At 37.5% G+C, this 18215-nt stretch overlaps 1 protein-coding gene across 25 annotated transcripts in view; it reads right to left on the reverse strand.

The window, feature by feature from the left end:
- The window catches only part of EPB41L2 (erythrocyte membrane protein band 4.1 like 2), a 296017-nt gene that overhangs the window by 11238 nt on the left and 266564 nt on the right, over nt 1-18215 (reverse strand). For 16 of the 25 annotated variants that reach the window (XM_089676147.1, XM_089676145.1, XM_089676140.1 and 13 more), the window contains 5 exons: nt 13798-13851; nt 13081-13617; nt 9868-9990; nt 6491-6589; nt 4875-4955 (listed from right to left, as the gene is read on the reverse strand). In XM_089676147.1, coding sequence (XP_089532273.1) covers nt 4875-4955; nt 6491-6589; nt 9868-9990; nt 13081-13617; nt 13798-13851 — 894 coding nt within the window. The remainder of the gene's footprint in view (nt 1-4874; nt 4956-6490; nt 6590-9867; nt 9991-13080; nt 13618-13797; nt 13852-18215) is intronic. The other 9 variants (XM_089676153.1, XM_089676158.1, XM_089676152.1 and 6 more) reach the window with 5 other exon arrangements.

Consider the following 18215-nt stretch of genomic DNA (forward strand, 5'->3'; position numbering starts at 1 on the left):
TGACAGCAACGATGGGGCACTTTTCCTCCCCCCCACTGACACCAACGATGGGGCACTATTCCTCCACCCCCCCACTGACACCAATGATGGGATACTATTCCTCCCACTGACACCAATGATGGGACACTATTCCTCCCACTGACACCAAAGATGGGGCGCTATTCCTCCCACTGACACCAAAGATGGGGCGCTATTCCTGCCACTGATACCAATGATGGGGCGCTATTCCTCCCACTGACACAAATGATGGGGCACTATTCCTCCCACTGATACCAATGATGGGGCGCTATTCCTCCCACTGATACCAATGATGGGGCACTATTCCTCCCACTGATACCAATGATGGGGCACTATTCCTCCCACTGATACCAATGATGGGGCACTATTCCTCCCACTGATACCAATGATGGGGCACTATTCCTCCCACTGACACCAATGATGGGGCACTATTCCTCCCACTGACACCAATGATGAGGCACGATTCTTCCCACTGGTGTTCCCACCCTCGGCTTATACTCGAGTCAATAGTTTTTCCCAGTTTTTTGTGGTAAAATTAGGTACCTAGGCTTATATTCGGGTCGGCTTATACTCGAGTATATACGGTATGTAGCTTAGGGCCAAAGTTAAAAAGGCTATAGATAAGAAAAGATTTTATTCAATATAAAAATGAAGGAACACTATCGTCATTTAAACATTACAAAGAATATAACAGAATATGAAAAAAGGAAATAAAGGCCGCAAAAATTTAAAACGAACGACAGATTTCAAAAGATAGCAGGACCAACCCCCCAAAATTCATCAAATATATTAATAGTAAAAAGGTTCGGTCTGAGCATGTAGGCCCTTTACAAAATAATCTAGAGTGGGTGACTGGGGACAAAGAAGGCAAATTTATTTAATACCTTCTTCAGCTCTGTGTATAGAAAGAAGCATGGGGGAGCTCTTGTCCATAATGGGCATGGTATTGACACAGCTCCAGATTATCCACATTGGCTCACAATTGATATGATCCAAAAATATTTAGACAGTATAAAGGTGAATAAAGCACCTGGACCGGATGGCATACACCCACAGGTCCTTAAAGAATTGAGCTCTGTCATTTCAAAGCCATTGTTTCTAATTTTTAGGGACTCTTCAATGACTGGCATAGTACCACTGGATTGGCGCAAGGCCAATGTGGGGCCAAAATTTAAAAAGGGGTCAAAATCTTTACCAAGTAATTACAGAACTGTTAGCTTAACTTTCATAGTTGGGAAGATACTGGAGAGTTAATAAAAGACCACATAAATTAGTTCTTGCTGGAAAAAAAAAATTAAACAACAGCATGGATTCATGAAAGACAGACATTGTCAAACAAATCTGATTTCTTTTTAGGAGGGCGTGAGCAAAACCTTGGATAAAAGGGTGGCAGTGAACGTGGTATACTTGGATTTTGCAAAAAGCGTTTGACACAGTTCCCCACACACAGCTAATGTGTAAGGTAAAGTCTATGGGATTGGAAAAATCTGTACGTAAATGGCTAGAAAACTGGCTAAAAGATCGTATTCAAAGACTAGTGGTAAATGATTCATACTCTGAATGGTCTGGGGTCATCAGTGGTGTACCCCAAGGTTCAGTGTTGGGACCCTTACTTTTTAATAGATTTATAAACGATATAGGGTCTGAGATTAAGGATCCAATTTCAGTCTTTGCAGATAACACCAAGCTGTGCAGTGGAATAACGTCCTTACAGGATGTCTTCAACTCACAAGCCAAACTCAATGCACTATTTAATTGGGCAACTATGTGGCAAATGAGATTTAATGTTGATAAGTGTAAGGTTCTGCACTTGGGGGTTAAGAATATGCAAGCATCATACATACTAGGGGGGGTACAACTGGGGGAATCAATGGTGGATAAGCATCTTGGAGTTCTGGTAGATCACAAGCGTAATAATGGCATGCAGTGCCAAGCTGCGGTTTCTAAAGTGAGCAAAATCCTCTCTTGTATTAAAAGAGGTATAGACTCCAGAGAGAGAGAGAGAGAGAGGGATATCATTTTACCCCTGTACAAATCATTAGTAAAACCTCATCTGGAATATGCAGTTCAGTTTTGGGCACCAATTCACAAAAAGAACATTGGGGAACTGGAGAAAGTACAGAGAAGGGCAACTAAACTGATAAGAGGCATAGAGGAGATCAGCTATGAGGAAAGATTAGAGGAACTGAATGTATTCTCTCTTGAGAAGAGGAGATTAAGGGGGGATCTGATCATCATGTATAAATACATCAGTGGTTCATATAGTGAACTCAGTGTAGAGTTATTCACCCTGAGGTCATCACAGAAGACAAGGGGGCACTCTTTACATCTGGGAGGAAAAGACATTTAATCTCCAAACACGGAAAGGTTTCTTCACAGTGAGAGCTGTCAAAATGTGGAATAGACTCCCTCAAGAGCTGGTTCTGGCCAGTTCAGTGGTTTGTTTCAAAAAAGGCCTGGATTCTTTCTTAGATACACAGAATATAACTGGATACTAACATTGCCGATTGCCTCTCGGGGGATCAGGAAGGAATTTTTTTCCCCAGCAGGAGCAAATTGGATCGTGTTTTGCTAGTTTTTTTTTGCTTTTCCCTGGATCAACTGTGGCTATAGGATTAGAATTTTTTTTTTTTTCTCTATGGTTGAACTGGATGGAATTTTGTCTTTTTTCAGCCAGACTAACTATGTAACTATGAATAATAATATTCAAAACCTTTTTCTTATCCTTAATTTACATTATTAAATCAAACCATAAACTTACATATAAATAAAAATAAATAAAAGTCTCCTAAGGGGACGTCACGTCTGACGCAATTGCGCAAAAACCGGAAGTGGCGGCGTGGCAATTTTGTTGACTGGAAAAATGTGTTTTATATCTCAGGAAGCTGCTGTGGCTGAGTCATGAGAATCTATCACTGAATGTTCAAAGTCCCTAATGTAAGGTGATATATTAAATGGTTTGATACCTATTATATCATGCTACATGGGTTCTTTTCTATCTTTTATGAGGATGATGGTGCATTAAAGGTTTACCCTACATACAGCTATTGAAAGCCTGAAAGTGACTGCTAAAACATCTGAATATCCCTTAAGGCTTGATATTACTCCATGAGGGTAATTGTATGAATTCTTGCCATACAGAGGTGGTCAGGAGTGTTTACGTTTATTTTTTATTTAATTAATTCATTTTATTTTTAAATTGATTTGTTTTTTTTTACATTTAAAAAAAAATTTTTTTTTCTATAGAATTAAAAATTTTTATATTGTATTTTATTTTTTGTTTTTGAGTGTACACAATTTGTCACTACTTATTAGTTTATTTATAGTGTACACAGAGTGATTTTGCACGATTCATGTGTTACTCACAGTTGAATCTATTTTATTTTGCACAGATTATAGTATATACTTATTTATTTTGAAGGTATATACTTATTATTTGAAGGTAATACACTATTTTAGTTTCATTTTTTCGAGATATTCACTGGGTTCGGGATGATGAAATATTGAAGTTGGACAAACAGGATTGAGAGATTTTTTTGGACTTGGAAATGTATTTTTTTTTTGGGGACTTTTATTTATTTTTATTTATATGTAATTTTATGGTTTGATTTAATAATTTAAGTTAAGGATAAAATAAAAGTTTTGAATATTAGTATTTGCTTTCAAGGGTGAAAGCGTGACTTGGGATTAAAAGTTGGATATTCACAATATGAGTTTTATTTAGGTCATAAGTTGCCAAGTGATTTAATATTATGTACTGGGAAGGTAAAAAACCTTCTGTGTGCTGTTCCCCCCACAGCCCCCCTAATACTTACCTGAGCACCCTCTCAATCCAGCACTATGCACAGGAGCCTCGCCTTTCCCAGGTCTCTCTCTCCTCATTGCCTGAGCCAGTGTTGAGAGAGCGGGGTGGAGCTGGGCTGTGCTCTGTGCATCCTATTGACACACAGAGCAGGGCTCAGAAGAGAGCACACACAAGTAACCCCAGAGCAAGCCGCTTGCTCTGGGTGCATTCAGCAGGGGGGGGGGGGGCTAGGAGCACCCAAGTCCCCCATTGCTACAGCTTCTATGAATGAAACAAGACCTATGAATGGAGGACAGGTGGGTGATCATTAGGTCCACCCCTTCCAATCATAGACTGTGACATGATGAGTAGTTGGTCTACAAGAAGTATGTAAATATCAAGTGCCAGAACACCAAATATCTACGTCATTATTACAGAAGACGCAACAAAAGAGCTCGGCTCTAAAGAAGAATGTATACCACTATCCACTCTCTTAAAGTTAACACAGTGTTTACTCTTCACTGTGCTCTACATTTTACAATTCATTCATAAAACACAAAGTGTAATGTGTGTCAAGGAATTTTCTGCATAGTGTTGACCAGGCTTTGGACATTAAACGCTAAGTTTTATAAAGTGTGTGTATTTGTGGCCACTGTAAGACCATAATTCTGCTTTATAAATGGGTCCATAAATAGGAAGAACATATAAAGATAACAGCCTTGGAACACATACCTTCAATATCAAGTCTGCTATTGCAGCTCCCATATTTCCAACTTGACAGGCTCCTTTTAAAGCAAAATTCAAGAAAATATGGAAGGGATCCTGCCATAAGGGCAGGAAGAAGTCATTTACCGTGTGAAGATCATTGCCTACTACTTTATATTGCATTTGCAACAGAGCCATGTGCTTCCTAGGCATATCATATGGACTGAACATATTCTTTAAAGGATGTTTTCTGCAATCACTGGCACTCAATACCATAGGAGACTGTCAGATGATTGAGCGCGATTAGTCCTATCAAATGATAATCACTTTGTATATTGTAAATTCTGTACAGGCAGAAAGAACTTACCTCATCATGGTCAATGTCAGCATCCCCACTAATGACTATACGCTTTTCAATTCTTGTTTCAGATATTCCACCTTTCCCAGTCTAGAAGCAGAAAATAAATATTTACTAGCTGCATCTCTGCATCACAAAAACATGAAAATATTACATCATTCAGAGCTGAATGACATGTCTGATGCAAAGCTCAATTTTTATAACAACTATGCAAAAAAGACTTGCACAAAACGGCTCTACTCCTTTCATAGTGTGATTGTGTATTGCCAGCTTTGCACAGTTGTGCACAATCGACTGAACCCATCATCCATCAGCAACTTGAGATAGTTTGAGCAAATGATCACATTAAGTTGAGTGCTTATGAAAATAATAAAACATAACAGAAAAAGGGGTCAATTCGCTAAGAGATAAATACTGCATGCATTTTTGAGTTAAAATAGCTCATGCGGTAATGATTTCAAAAGTAGTCAATTCACTAAAAAACATGCGTTATTTACTGAATGTGTTAAATATTTATGTTTTGCGATATTTAGCACTTATATTTTGCAATGTTCTTGGTGGTGGTGTTTCACTTTTTTTTTTTTTTTTTTTGTAGGCTAACATTGCACCAGAATGCACACTGATCCAAACAATTTATTTTCATTTCTGTGCTAAGAGAACATTTTTACACTGATACATTGTATACTTTTCACTTTCTGGTCAGTGCAGAGTTCATCTAATTGTTATGTTATACATTTCTAAAATATCGCCAGCAAACATCAGGTGATAAATAACAAATGTGTGTTTTTAAATGAATTGACTTTAATGATTTATCTCATGATTTTTGTGGTATTTATCTCACTATTTTAACAAATGTGCAGTATTTACCTCACATTCGATATTTTACTTTGATGAATTGACTCTTTTATTATCTCATGCAAATGAGTCCCGTGACCGATTTATCGCATGCGGTAACCTTTAGTGAATTGATCCCCCAAAAACAAGCAGTCCCTGTGACCATCAATTAGAAAAACAGAAGTCAAGTAACGCAGGAATATATAATCCCGTGTGTGCGTAGATTTTTAACTGTACCAATCTGATCCCCAAGTGAATAATAAAATGTGCCCCAAATCTTAATAAATAAGCAAATTCCCAAATAAAGTGTGTGGTGCAACTTAATATATATGTTACATATCCATGTTTTATTTAGTCCATCCACCTCTACTGTTCCACAATCCCTCATTGTTGATGAACTAAAAGTAACATTATGGCTGGGTTCACACTTTTTAAAAAATTTTTGGGGGATATTTAATTGAAATCAAGCGAAACTCATCAAAACGCGTCACATACATTGAATGTCACCGCAAGTCAAAATGCACATCCATGTGCATTGTAAGAAAAGGTGTAATACCAGTATTGTGCCTATTTTAATAGTACTCTAATGGCTGCATTTCCAGCTTGATATAAATCTGTCTTGGGATAATTGCTGCCATTTGTTACCATTACTCTGCAGCTTCTAAATAAATTCCCCAATGCTGCAACTCTACTGTATTCATCTATACTGGACCTCAAGAGAGACAGACATGCTCAATGGCAGTACCACTGTACTACCAATACTGTCCCCTTGACCGACCCCTGCACTTTACCTTTGTGATGTGCGTTGTTGTAGTTGTTAAGACTGAATCCGATGTGATGGTTTGGGCACTCAGTAAAATGCCAGGATCACCATCCCCACTGCCAATAGCCTTTGTACAGGGAGGAAAAAAGAGAAAATTGTAAATAATCTTAAGAGAACAACCTGTGCAGACTTTTAAAGACCTTTTAAAAAGCAAAACTGTGTTGATAAAGACATAGCTTATCACTGCTGGTTTCTTCTAGGAAATGCTTATTTACTGTAACGCTAGGGTTCTGACTTTATTTTGACAGTATTTTGAGTCATTGTCATAGAACAATTATGTAGCAAGTTGAGTCACACTGAGGCAAAAGACCTTATGTGAATGCATGTTCAAGTGCAGTGATCCAGAAAACACAACATCAGCAAGACAGCCAGGCAACAGTTTTTGAAAATAGAGGAAGCAATGGCAGTGCAATTCTTGTTTAAGTTTTTTTTCTAAACTATACCCCTACAGCACTTTTTAACCAGTGAGAAATTATCCCAGTTTCCACATCGTTTTATATGTTAAACAAACTGAGAAAAAGTTTTATTTGTCATGACAATAAAACAAATTAAAATACTGAAAATCTCACTGAGCACATATGCATATATCTATATAAATATTATGATATTTTAACAACTTAGACTTATACTTTATGCAGTGATCCAGCTCGCTTCTGTGGCCCTTACAGCCTGAAAATGCAGCCTGGGTGCAGTCAGGTTTGGTTAAGGGAAAAAATGTGATTTTATTTTGTCTTTATTTCAGCACTTTCTTCAAAGTTTTTACCAGCCTCTGTACTGCAGGCACCATGGAACAATTCATCCTCAAAGCCTATAGTAGAAGCACTATAGTCTGTTCTGATCAGTTTCTCAGCACCTTTAGCGGTGACATGGGTGGCATTCCTGACTTCTAATGTAAACATAGTGCAGGAAGGCTGCAGTCACTGCTGGACATGGAAGAAAGGGGATCTAAAGTTGCTGAGAACCCATCTTCAATGCCTGTACTATTTGGATGAACTGCTCCACAGTGCTTGTGGCTACACAGGTCTGTAAGGGTTTGTTTTAAATCTCATGTACTACTTGTTAAAGTGACTGACAGCCTCATCTATGCACCTTTCCCTATGAATCTGTGTAGAGGAGGGTGTGTCCATTCCCTCAACCCAGGTCTCAGGTTACAGCCAGCTCCCTGCTATGTGCTGTGCAATATCAGATCCCGCCCACTGCCTGCTACAGCTCAGAAATATTGTGTAAAACAGGAGCTATATGAGGCTGTAAAAGAGACACTGCAGCAGATAAATAGATACAACCTATGAAGGGGGATTGGTTTAATCTCTAACACCTGAGGATTGTCACTTCAATGAGTATATGTAAGGGTTTACAACCACTTTAAAAATAGGCAAACACTTAAATATGCATATCCTGGTCATTGATTCACTTTAAGTGTATTTAATTAGCATTACAGCTGCTGTGCTTATGACTGAGCATTTCTACCCGTTCTACTTCACAGTTTAAACTAAATTAATATTGTAGTTAGTAGACTGGCTTATCGCTGCCAGTTAGGCTTCCATGCATTTCACTGCATTATATACATAATTAAGATGACAGAAGAATGAGACACTGACTTTGTAAATGTCAGAAGAAAAAATAAGAAATGGAATAATAAAGCCATAGTGAATGACATTTATGTGATTTGACCAATAAAACAAAACCTATACAATCTTGGCTCTGGTACTACTGTAAATTTAGTAATTTGAAAAAAATATAGCCAAAGTGGCCAAATAAAGAAAACTATACTTAGGATACAAAGACCAGGCAATACACATAGTGGTTTCCAATGCCAAGAATCTTGCTCTTAGGCAAAATCCTGCAAAGACCTTTCAGGTCTGTGTCAACTAACTTAAAGGTGCTACTCTGTTTTACAGAAGTTTTTCATGGACCTGTGCATTTTTAAAAATTATTTCTACACAAATTAATTTCAAAGTACGTGTACCATGTAAGCAAATTTTTTTTTATGTCAAAACAATCAGTATATACAGAGATGCACAATCTGCTAAGGGAACTTTGAAGTAAACTATAGCTTCAGGATAAAAAAAAAAAAAAAAATTGCTGGCATGTTTTTTTTTTTTTTGCAGAATAGAATCTGTATGCCCCTTCTGCAATAAACGCTTATCTTCTGTAAGCCAGCTATATTTTTTCTGAATGTATATTCTTAACATACGATGGGTGCTGTAATGAATTCGCTCCCTTGCACATGTTTAAAAGTTATGTTATTCCAGACAAGCCAATCAAAAGGACTGAGCATGGCAGTCTAGAAGATGATTGGGCAAAGAGGTTGGAGGTTCCAGGGGAGCTTGCGAAAGTTGCATTACTGGAGAGGAAGTAAGTGTAACAGCTCTTAGTTCCAAGTCAACTTACACTGCAAGAACACGAACACAAGAATAATCAAACTAACAAAAAATTACAACTGATTTAAACTCATTAATTTGCCATTTATGTTTAGCAAACATCAAATTCAATTATGCCTCAAAACCTGTGTTTCTCTACAGAAAGAGATTTGATATACAAATACTTGCAGTACCTCTGAAGCCCCACCATGAAGTCTCCCACTATTCCAATAATAATTAGGCTGCAGAACATACAGGTCCTTCTAATAAGAGCACAGCACTACTATGTAAATTGCTTCCTTCCTTCTAAAAATCTAGCTAGCATATTTGAAGAGGCATGTTTCCCTCCTCTGACTCATTCAGATGTGTATTGTGAACAAATGAGAATAGATGATCAAATTACAGACACTATTCACAGCATAGTAGTAAATAACTGGAGAAATAATGGAGTCAGTAGCCTTTAGAATGCCAGATGCTGACTTCACAAGGCAAATATACTTTAATAAGCAAAATTTACCTGAAAGAAAATAAAAGGCATTTAAATTATTTTTACGCTTGAACAAAAGGTAATATATAAAAACAATACAATCCCTTTACATTAAAAATGGGAACAAGTAACTAAAGAAGTTATCCAAATTCACTTATTTGATTTAGAAAGGTTAGTGTATTATGGTTAGTTATGGTTATTACGATGTACTGAAATATTATTTAATACCAATTTTAATCACAAGAATAAATCTTCAGAAGAAGTTAACACAAGAAAGTGACTAAAAAGTGATGAAAAAAGAGATCACCATTTTGCAAATATAAAGATATTAATATACTAAATGCAAGACACCTGATTGACATCCTAAACTGCCACTGTTATGCAGCATTATCAACCCTTATGTGTCTTTAAAGATTTTAGAATGCGTTTGTTCTGTTTTCTGACAGGATCATCTTTGATTTAAGAAGGGAAAGAAAAAAGGTACCAAATAATATCTACCTGAGCAGATTCAAATGTAATTGTTTTTGTTTCTGTTTGTACAATTGGGACTTCTTTTGTGGAGATTTCAGTTCTTTGTGTGGCATCAGAAATGGTGACCATCTCTGTTTTCACTACTGGAGGCTAGAGAAAAATCAGCATGTTATTCAACATCAGTAAAAGATCTGTCATTCAAAATATGTATCGTAATAGCATCTTTCTGTTGTTTATAGATTTGGGACTCTTTGTCTGTGTACGTATTTGGGGAATGTGGTTGTGTGGTTTATGTTTCAATCAATGTATTTTTGGGATGTCTACTGATTGAGGTTAAAGAGTTGAGAAATCCACAAGGCTGGAAATTTCTATTGTTTTCTTCTAAAGCAGAAGAGATGCATTGTCTGTCGGAAGCAATTAGAAGTTTACTAGGCATGTTCTGAACTGTCAATGGGTTATCTCCTGATTGTGAAATACAAGTCAGAACCAGTGACTTAGGTTTGCCATGTAAAAAGGAGATATCCGTTCTCCTTACACAAGTGTATGGAGCACTTGGAGCAGCCAAAATCCTTGTCTAAATTGACAGCAGTGCACACATAGTACATACAGTACTAATAATCTTACACTTGTACATGTAGAAGAGTAAAGGTTTGGCACCTCTTGTAGTGAGATTTCCTAAGTTGGAAAATTTGCATATGTAATAATATCTTCCAACTGCTTTGGATATTGATCATGGTCTTTTAGTACATTCCAATGCATTTACATATTCTAGACAAGCTGTGAAAGTACTTGAAAAACAAGCCATAATTTCTGTACCATTACAGCTGAAGTTAAGCCATCACAAAACGACACTCTATAATGTTGGTGAGCTAACTTACCTGTAATGAAGGATGTCCCACGTTGTGCTTCCTGCCTGTGATAGATTCAAATTATGATGTACAGTGCCAGTCAGAGTGGCTCTGTACCTTGTGTTCACTGAAAACGAATTGCAGCCATTACAAAATTTACAGCTCCCCTTCACAAGTTGTGAAAAAGCTGAATGTTTGTAAACATAACATGAAGAAGAAACAGAAGATAGAAGGTGAAGGTGGGGGAATCCTAAAACGCCACTGACCAAAAATTGTATGATTGCATTATTTCAACATTTAAAGGTGCCACTGACAAGAATGTTTTGGATTATTGATGATTGTAGGGGTTTTTAATTTATTTTTTGTTAAGGGTAATGAAATGAAAGGTGTTTTCTTCACAGTATAAAAATGATTCAGTGGTTGTGAAATACCATAATAAAAGCTCTGTCTGAAAAAAATTAAATTAATTTGGGTACAGTGTCACATGATAGAGTATTGGTCAGTCAAGCTATCACAGCACTAAAAACTGCAATATGGCCAGCTAATGAAGGGTATACAGGTTAGTACTGAACTGGCTAAGAAAGTAAAACTTCACCTTAAAATCAGCTAAAGAGGTCCTGGATGGCTTGTTTTAAAGCTTTTTTACTGCCAAGAACTTACGAAGAATGAAGCTTGGCTGTAGTGTATATGTAATCCAGTGCCTCAGACTATATCTGTCAAATACAAACAAAACCAGAGTACACTGTAGACTATTATATAAACTATGTGGGCACCATTCCTCAAAGTGAAACTTATACCACCTTTCACCCTGAAAAACAGGGTGAAGGAGAAATGGGAATCTAGTGTGCCATATAGAGGCAACGTTAATGTTTAAAATAATAACTTTACTGTAGACAATAAAATAAAATAAAAAGGATACATTGCATTTTGTGTTCATAAGATATGACCATCTAAATTATACAAAAAAATCTAATATAGCAATTTTCAATATATGAGACTGTCCATTAGTGGCGTCTGGGCTTGACACGTTTCCCACGTTTCTTCTGGAAAAACCAAAACCCTCTTTTTTTTCCCCCTTTCAACCTATGTTTTCTCAACTATGGAGTATTTTAGGTATACTGTGCAAAATAGATTTTGGTTTGTCTTATTGTGGTGTGTTGTATGATAAATGTAATTTCTGTTATTTAGAAGTTTTTTGTAGAACAGACTTTCTGACATATAAGCGGTAGGCTTGGATCCTGAAAAACCAAATCAATCACGAAACACATCGACTCCAGATGGGACTAACAAACAGTCACATAATGAAAATTGCATAGTGCCTCTCTGTTTTACAGAAGTTTTTTCAAGGGCCTGTGCAGAATCTAATCTCTCCCTTACCCTGTTTGTTTTGGAGTGAAAGGTGCTATGGTTTCACTATATCTGTCAAATGTATAACACTGTTTTTACACATGCAATAAAGTTTAGACCGTATTGTGGCACAAGCAAGATTTTAGTAGCATTAGTATATGTAGCCCAAGAGTTACTGACAAATCACAGACTTAAAGTGAGTTAATCTAATTCTCTAAGAATAGGCAAAAGAAAGTGCCTGCACATACATTACTTTTAGTTTTGAATTTTGCCCTGTAAAAAACACTGGAACCCTCAATATGCAAACTTCCATGTATTGAAGCACAGGTGCTATAGCAGGAAAGGCTAGGGGGTGCTAGAACTACAATCTGGAGCTCAACATGAAGTTACTCTGAGGTATCAGAAAACCTTTGCCTTCAGAAATAAATGTATAAAGTACTAATTTTATGAAATTATTTGTTGCAAATTTTCTTTTAATGTCAAGTTAATTTCAGAGAATCTAGACCGATCTAAACCAGGTATTCTTCAGCAATCCACAGCCAATGATTTTTGAAGGAACTACAGCCATTCACATAGTGCTCTTTGAGCTACCGTTAGGTTTTACTACTAGCTGTGCGATCGTACAATTTCAATGTATAGGTGGTAGAGTAGGGTACTTCAGAGTGAAAATAGGACAAGAGAACAGGAATATGTAATGAGACCTATCAGCAGATATTAAGAACATACAATTAGACTAGACTGACTTATACATGCATAATAATACACACTGAAGACATGTAGAAAAGTGAAATATGAGATCTACAATGAAAATTTTTTTTTTTTTTTTTTTTTTTTTAAAGTATGGAAAATCATAGCCCTGTAAAATAAGATAATATGCAGTACTGCAACAGCAGGGAAACGGAGAAAGTTTATGTAAACTGTTTTTCCTTTTGTGGAGACTGCTCGATATTTTCTAAAATACTAAATGATTGATTCAAAGAAATGGAAATATCCTCTGTAGCAGAAGAGTATGTTGTGTAAAGCCTGATGTGTGTAACCAATTTACCTCAGAGCAACAGATTATTTGAGCAGAAGCGTCAACATCAATGTGGGACACATCCCCATTAATTTTGTTCTTTTCCTCTTCAAGAACTTCATGGTCATCCTCTACAATCTTCTCTTCACTTTCATAGGTAGTAACTGTGATTTCCTGGGATACAACCTCTGTCTTCTCTTGTATTTGAGTAACAGTTATGCTCACAGTGTGATCTTCACTTAGAAAACCCCGAGACTCCTCTAATGGCTCATCTTCTTTGACTTCTGCACTTTCTTCTGGTTCTTCCTGAAGAACATGTTCAGGTAACCGGTTTTCAGCTTTATATTCTACTTCATTTTCACTTTCACTACTACTATCATAAGACGACACTGATTGTGTCTCGTTTTTATCCAGTTCTTTTACTTCTTCAGCATGCTCACTGGTATCTTTATGGTGCTCAATATCTCCATTTATCTCAGGTTTGAGGTCTTCAGTAACTGTAGTGTTTTTAGGGTCAGAATCTGACTGCTTTTTTTCTTCCTCTATGTTCTCTACCTCATTTGAATTCTACATGGAAAATGGATGAGGAAAATAAAATACATGAATAAATAAACCAAACAAAAGAACTGAAATAAACTTAAGATTTCCGTCTACATGGTGGACAAAAATGATGAAGTCAACTGAAAAAGTGGAAATGTGATGGTGATTAAGATGAACAAATTGATACTTATAGTACAATCTGAGCACCTCAAGAGCATCACTGAGTCCAGTGCGCATCCCTCTTGTTCTGGGTAAAAGTTTCTGTGGGACACAAAGTAACCAAAAAGGACAAAAAAATCAATACACTTACACAAAGACAAAAACAAAAATAACTTTTTCATAAAAGACAGATTACTTTAAAAGAAAAGAACACATGTATGTTTTAAGACACACAAGTGTCTTAAAAGTCAAAGAGTATTTAACGTAAAATGTAACCACATACAATACATTAAAACACAAATATAAGTACTCTTATGTAAATGTCAACTCAGCTAATAAGCATAAGTCTGGGCCACCAAAAGTTGTCTGCACAGTTACAGGCACAAGTTAAAGAGTGTCAGTTGTCATGAAAGTCTTCGTTTTGAGCACAATTAGCATGTAGTATTTATAAGTACGCTTAAAGTGCATCTAAACCTGAGAACAAAAATGTAATATATTGCAGCTTACAAGTCCTTACATGTATCTGTAAATGTTTTCTGTTTTTCCCCTTTATGTTTATCTGGTGATCTTGCCAGTAACATACTTCCTGCTTTAGGGTGCCATCACTTACTCACTGTACTGTGTATATATAAAGAAGCATGGTCACTCTGTGGCAGAAATGTGTTAAGACTACAGACCACTGCTCCCTCTTCTCCATAATATAGAGGGAAAGTGATCTGTAGTTTTAACACTTTCGGATAACATTTTTTTTAAACAAAATCACAGAGTGCACAGGTTGCAGTGGTTTTCTGTCAAGATCAACATGTATTTCTGACACTTAAAGTGTTACATCAAAACATATTTAATGGTATATTTACCAAACCAAAAGAGAGCAAATAAAAGTTAATATGGTTTACATACACTTTAAAATGTAAACTGTTAAATCAGTGAATAAACAACCAAATATTTAACACATTTTACATTGCTATACAGTTAGGTCCATATATATTTGGACACAGGCACAATTTTAGTTTTTTTCGGGTATTTACCAAAACATATTCAAGCTATAGTTATAGAATGGATATGGGCTGAAAGTGCACACTCTCAGGTTTAATTTGAGGGTATGTACATCCAAATTGGAGGAAGGGTTTAGGAATCACAGCTATTAAGAGCAGCCATCCCCCCTTTTCAAGGGACCAAAAGTAATTCGACAAATGAATATAATCATAAACAAAAATGTTCATTTTTAATATTTTGTTGAGAATCCTTTAATGGAAATGACTGTCTGAAGTTTGGAACCCATGGAGTTACCAAAGAGTGGGTTTCCTCCTTTCTGATGCTTTGCCAGGTTCTAACTGAAGCTGTCTTCAGTTCTTTGCTTGTGGGACTTTCTGCCTTTAGTTCTGTCTTTAGCAAGTGAAATGCATGCTCAATTGGGTTGAGATCAGGTGATTGACTCGGCCATTGCAGATTATTCCACTTTTTTTCCTTCAAAAGCTCCTGGGTTGCTTTTGCAGTGTGTCTTGGATCACTGTCCATCTGTACTGTGAAGCGCCATCCAATCCACTCTGCTGCATTTGGCTGAATCTGGGCTGACAGTATATCTCTAAAGATTGCAGAATTCATCTGGCTGCTTCTGTCACATCATCAATAAACACCAATGACCCAGTGCCACCGGAAGCCATGCATGGCCATGCCATCACACTGCCTCCATCATGTTTTACAGATGACATTGTGTGCTATAGAATCATGAGCTGTTTCAAGCCTTCTCCACACTTTTTTTTCCCGTCATTCTGGTACAGATTAATCTTTTAATCGTTTAATCCGTCCAAAGAATGCTTTTCCAGAACTGGTCCGGCTTTTTTAGATGTTTTTTTGGCAAAGTCTAATCTGGCTTTTCTATCCTTCAGGCTTATGAATGGTTTGCACCTTGTGGTGAACCCTCTGTATTTGCTCTTGTGAAGTCTTCTCTTGATTGTAACTTTGACAATGATACGCCCACCTCCTGGAGAGCATCCTTCACTTGTTTTTCTGTTAACTGCTGTGGACCTCCGTGCCTTTTTATGTTGCTGAGCTCGCCAGTTCTTCTTTCCCCAGAATGTACCAAACTGTTGATTTGGCCACTCCTAATGTTGCTGTTATCGCTCCGATGGATTGGTTTCATTTTTGAAGACTTACAATAGCCTGTTTCACTTGCATGGACAGCTCCTTTGAACGCATGATGTAGATTCACAGCAATAGATTCCAAATGCAAATACCATACTTAGAATCAACTCCAGACCTTTTACCTGCTTAATTGAAGAAATAATGAAGGAGTAGCTCACACCTGGCCATGAAACAGCTTTTGATTCAATTATCCAATTACTTTTGGTCCACTGAAAAAGGGCGGAGGGCTATTCCTAAGAGCTGTAATTCCTAAACCCTTCCTCCAATTTGGATGTACATACCCTCAAATTAAACCTTAGTGTGCACACTTTCAGCCCATATCCATTAAAGAACTATTGCTTGAATATGTTTTGGTAAATACATGAAAAAACCTAAAATTTGTGCCTGTGTCCAAATATATATGGGCCTCACTGTATATGATCTATTTCAGTGTCTATCTGGCTTTGTGCAAATCAAAAGACACAAAGCCAGTGTGAAAAAAGAAGGTAGAGAGGACCCTGCTAAATCTAGCTAGCATAAAAAACACAATCTATACTTTAAGAAGAAAATATGTTTACTAATTGCTACACAAAGTTCGCTAAACTCATCTAACATCCCAGATTGCAGGAAAGTGCCCTAGTTACTATTTGCTACCCATCACCTAATCCAATGTCTGAATTCATGGTCTCCGTAAGCCACAGCATGCACAGTATAATGCAGTCTGAACCATGGCAGTTATTTTGGATATTAATGCCTATGAATTGAAAATAAAAAAAAATGGGAATTTTGACTTACCTGTAAATTCCATATCTTGGAATACAGTACAGGACCTAGGACTTGTATTCTTAGACTATGGGTTATATGCTGCTATATTAAACATTGGACAAAGCTCTGCTGGGAACGTCCCCAGTGCACCCTCACATATAACCCCACCCGACTCTAGTTCTGCAGCAAACAATAAGGTGAAAGAGGACAGAGGAGAAGGGACCTGTGTCCTGTAACATGCTCAAAAGCATGGAATTCCCATTATCAAAATCGTACGGTACAGGACTTGTATTCATTGATCACAGGGTGTGCCCAAGCAATAAACTAATTGGTGGGGAACAACATAGCAAACAGGCCCACAGAAAAAAACAGTCAGAAGACCCAAAACACTTATATGACTGTTTGAAACATTTTTTGACTGCAGCTTCATCAGCAGAGGCCTGCAGATCCACCCAGTAAAACTTTGAAAAGGTATGAAAAGAAGACCAGGTGGCAACCTTTCAAACCTGTAAAATGGATGCTTGATGCAGAAAAGCCTAAGAAACAACAGATCTGGTGGAATGGGCCCTGACAGGGAGGGTAGGAACCCTTACCTTTAGGGCATAAGCCACCTATCAATGGCAGAAGAGAAAGCAGAATGTCCATTCATGGGACCCTCAGGGAGGACAAAGAGGGACTTTCTGAAGAAAGTTGTTGTACCTAGGTAGACCGTGACAGCTCTTGACACATCCAGGCAGTGGAGTGAAATCTCCTTGGCATGCTTTAGGACAGGACATAGGGAAGGGATAATAATATCTTCAATGTAGTGAAAGAGGAGACCACCTTGGGGAGGAAAAAGGACCTGGGTCTCAGGAGCACCCTGCCCCTATGTAAAATAACAAAGCATTACTTGAAGGATAGAGACGCCAACTCTAGGACACGCCTGACGGATGTAATGGCCATCAAAAATGCCAACTTACGGTGCAACTTCCCCATTGGGATTTCCCAAATCAGTTCAAAAGGAAGTCTTTAAAGAACAGAAAGTACTAGATTCAGATTCCAGGGAGACATGAGAGGTTGAAGTGGGGTACTGAAGTAACTCCCTGTAAAAGGACTTGACGAGAGTTCAAAACCAAAGGCTTCTGGGATAGAATTGATAAAGCAGAAATCTGCCCCTTTAGAGTACAAAGAGCTAAGATAAATGCTGTTCCAGGTCAGACTGGAGGAAGACTAGGATGTGTGAAATAGCATATTCCTGGGAGTTGTAATGCCTGGTCTCACAATGGCTGGAGTATGACTATCAGGTTCATTGGTAGATCTTACAATAGATATTTTTTTCTGGCCGTGAGTAAGGTGGGAATGACAAAAGGTCAGAAGTGCTCCTCTCTTTTGGGATTTGGGTTTCAATACCCATGCTGTTAAAAGCCAGCAACTGAGAATCAGGATGGAACAGAAGGCCTTGTGACAGCTTGTCCTACAGTCTATGAATGTTTGTGTACCAGGTTCTCCTGGGCCAATTAGGGGAGATTATGATCACCAGAATCTGTTTTTCTATCTTGCAGAGTAGAGGAGGAAGACTTCTCACTTGAAGAAAGGCA

The sequence above is a fragment of the Staurois parvus genome, unplaced genomic scaffold (assembly GCF_062004578.1).
Source record: "Staurois parvus isolate SC_StPar_1 unplaced genomic scaffold, SC_StPar_1.0 ptg000165l, whole genome shotgun sequence".
NCBI classification, from domain to species: Eukaryota; Metazoa; Chordata; class Amphibia; order Anura; family Ranidae; genus Staurois; species Staurois parvus.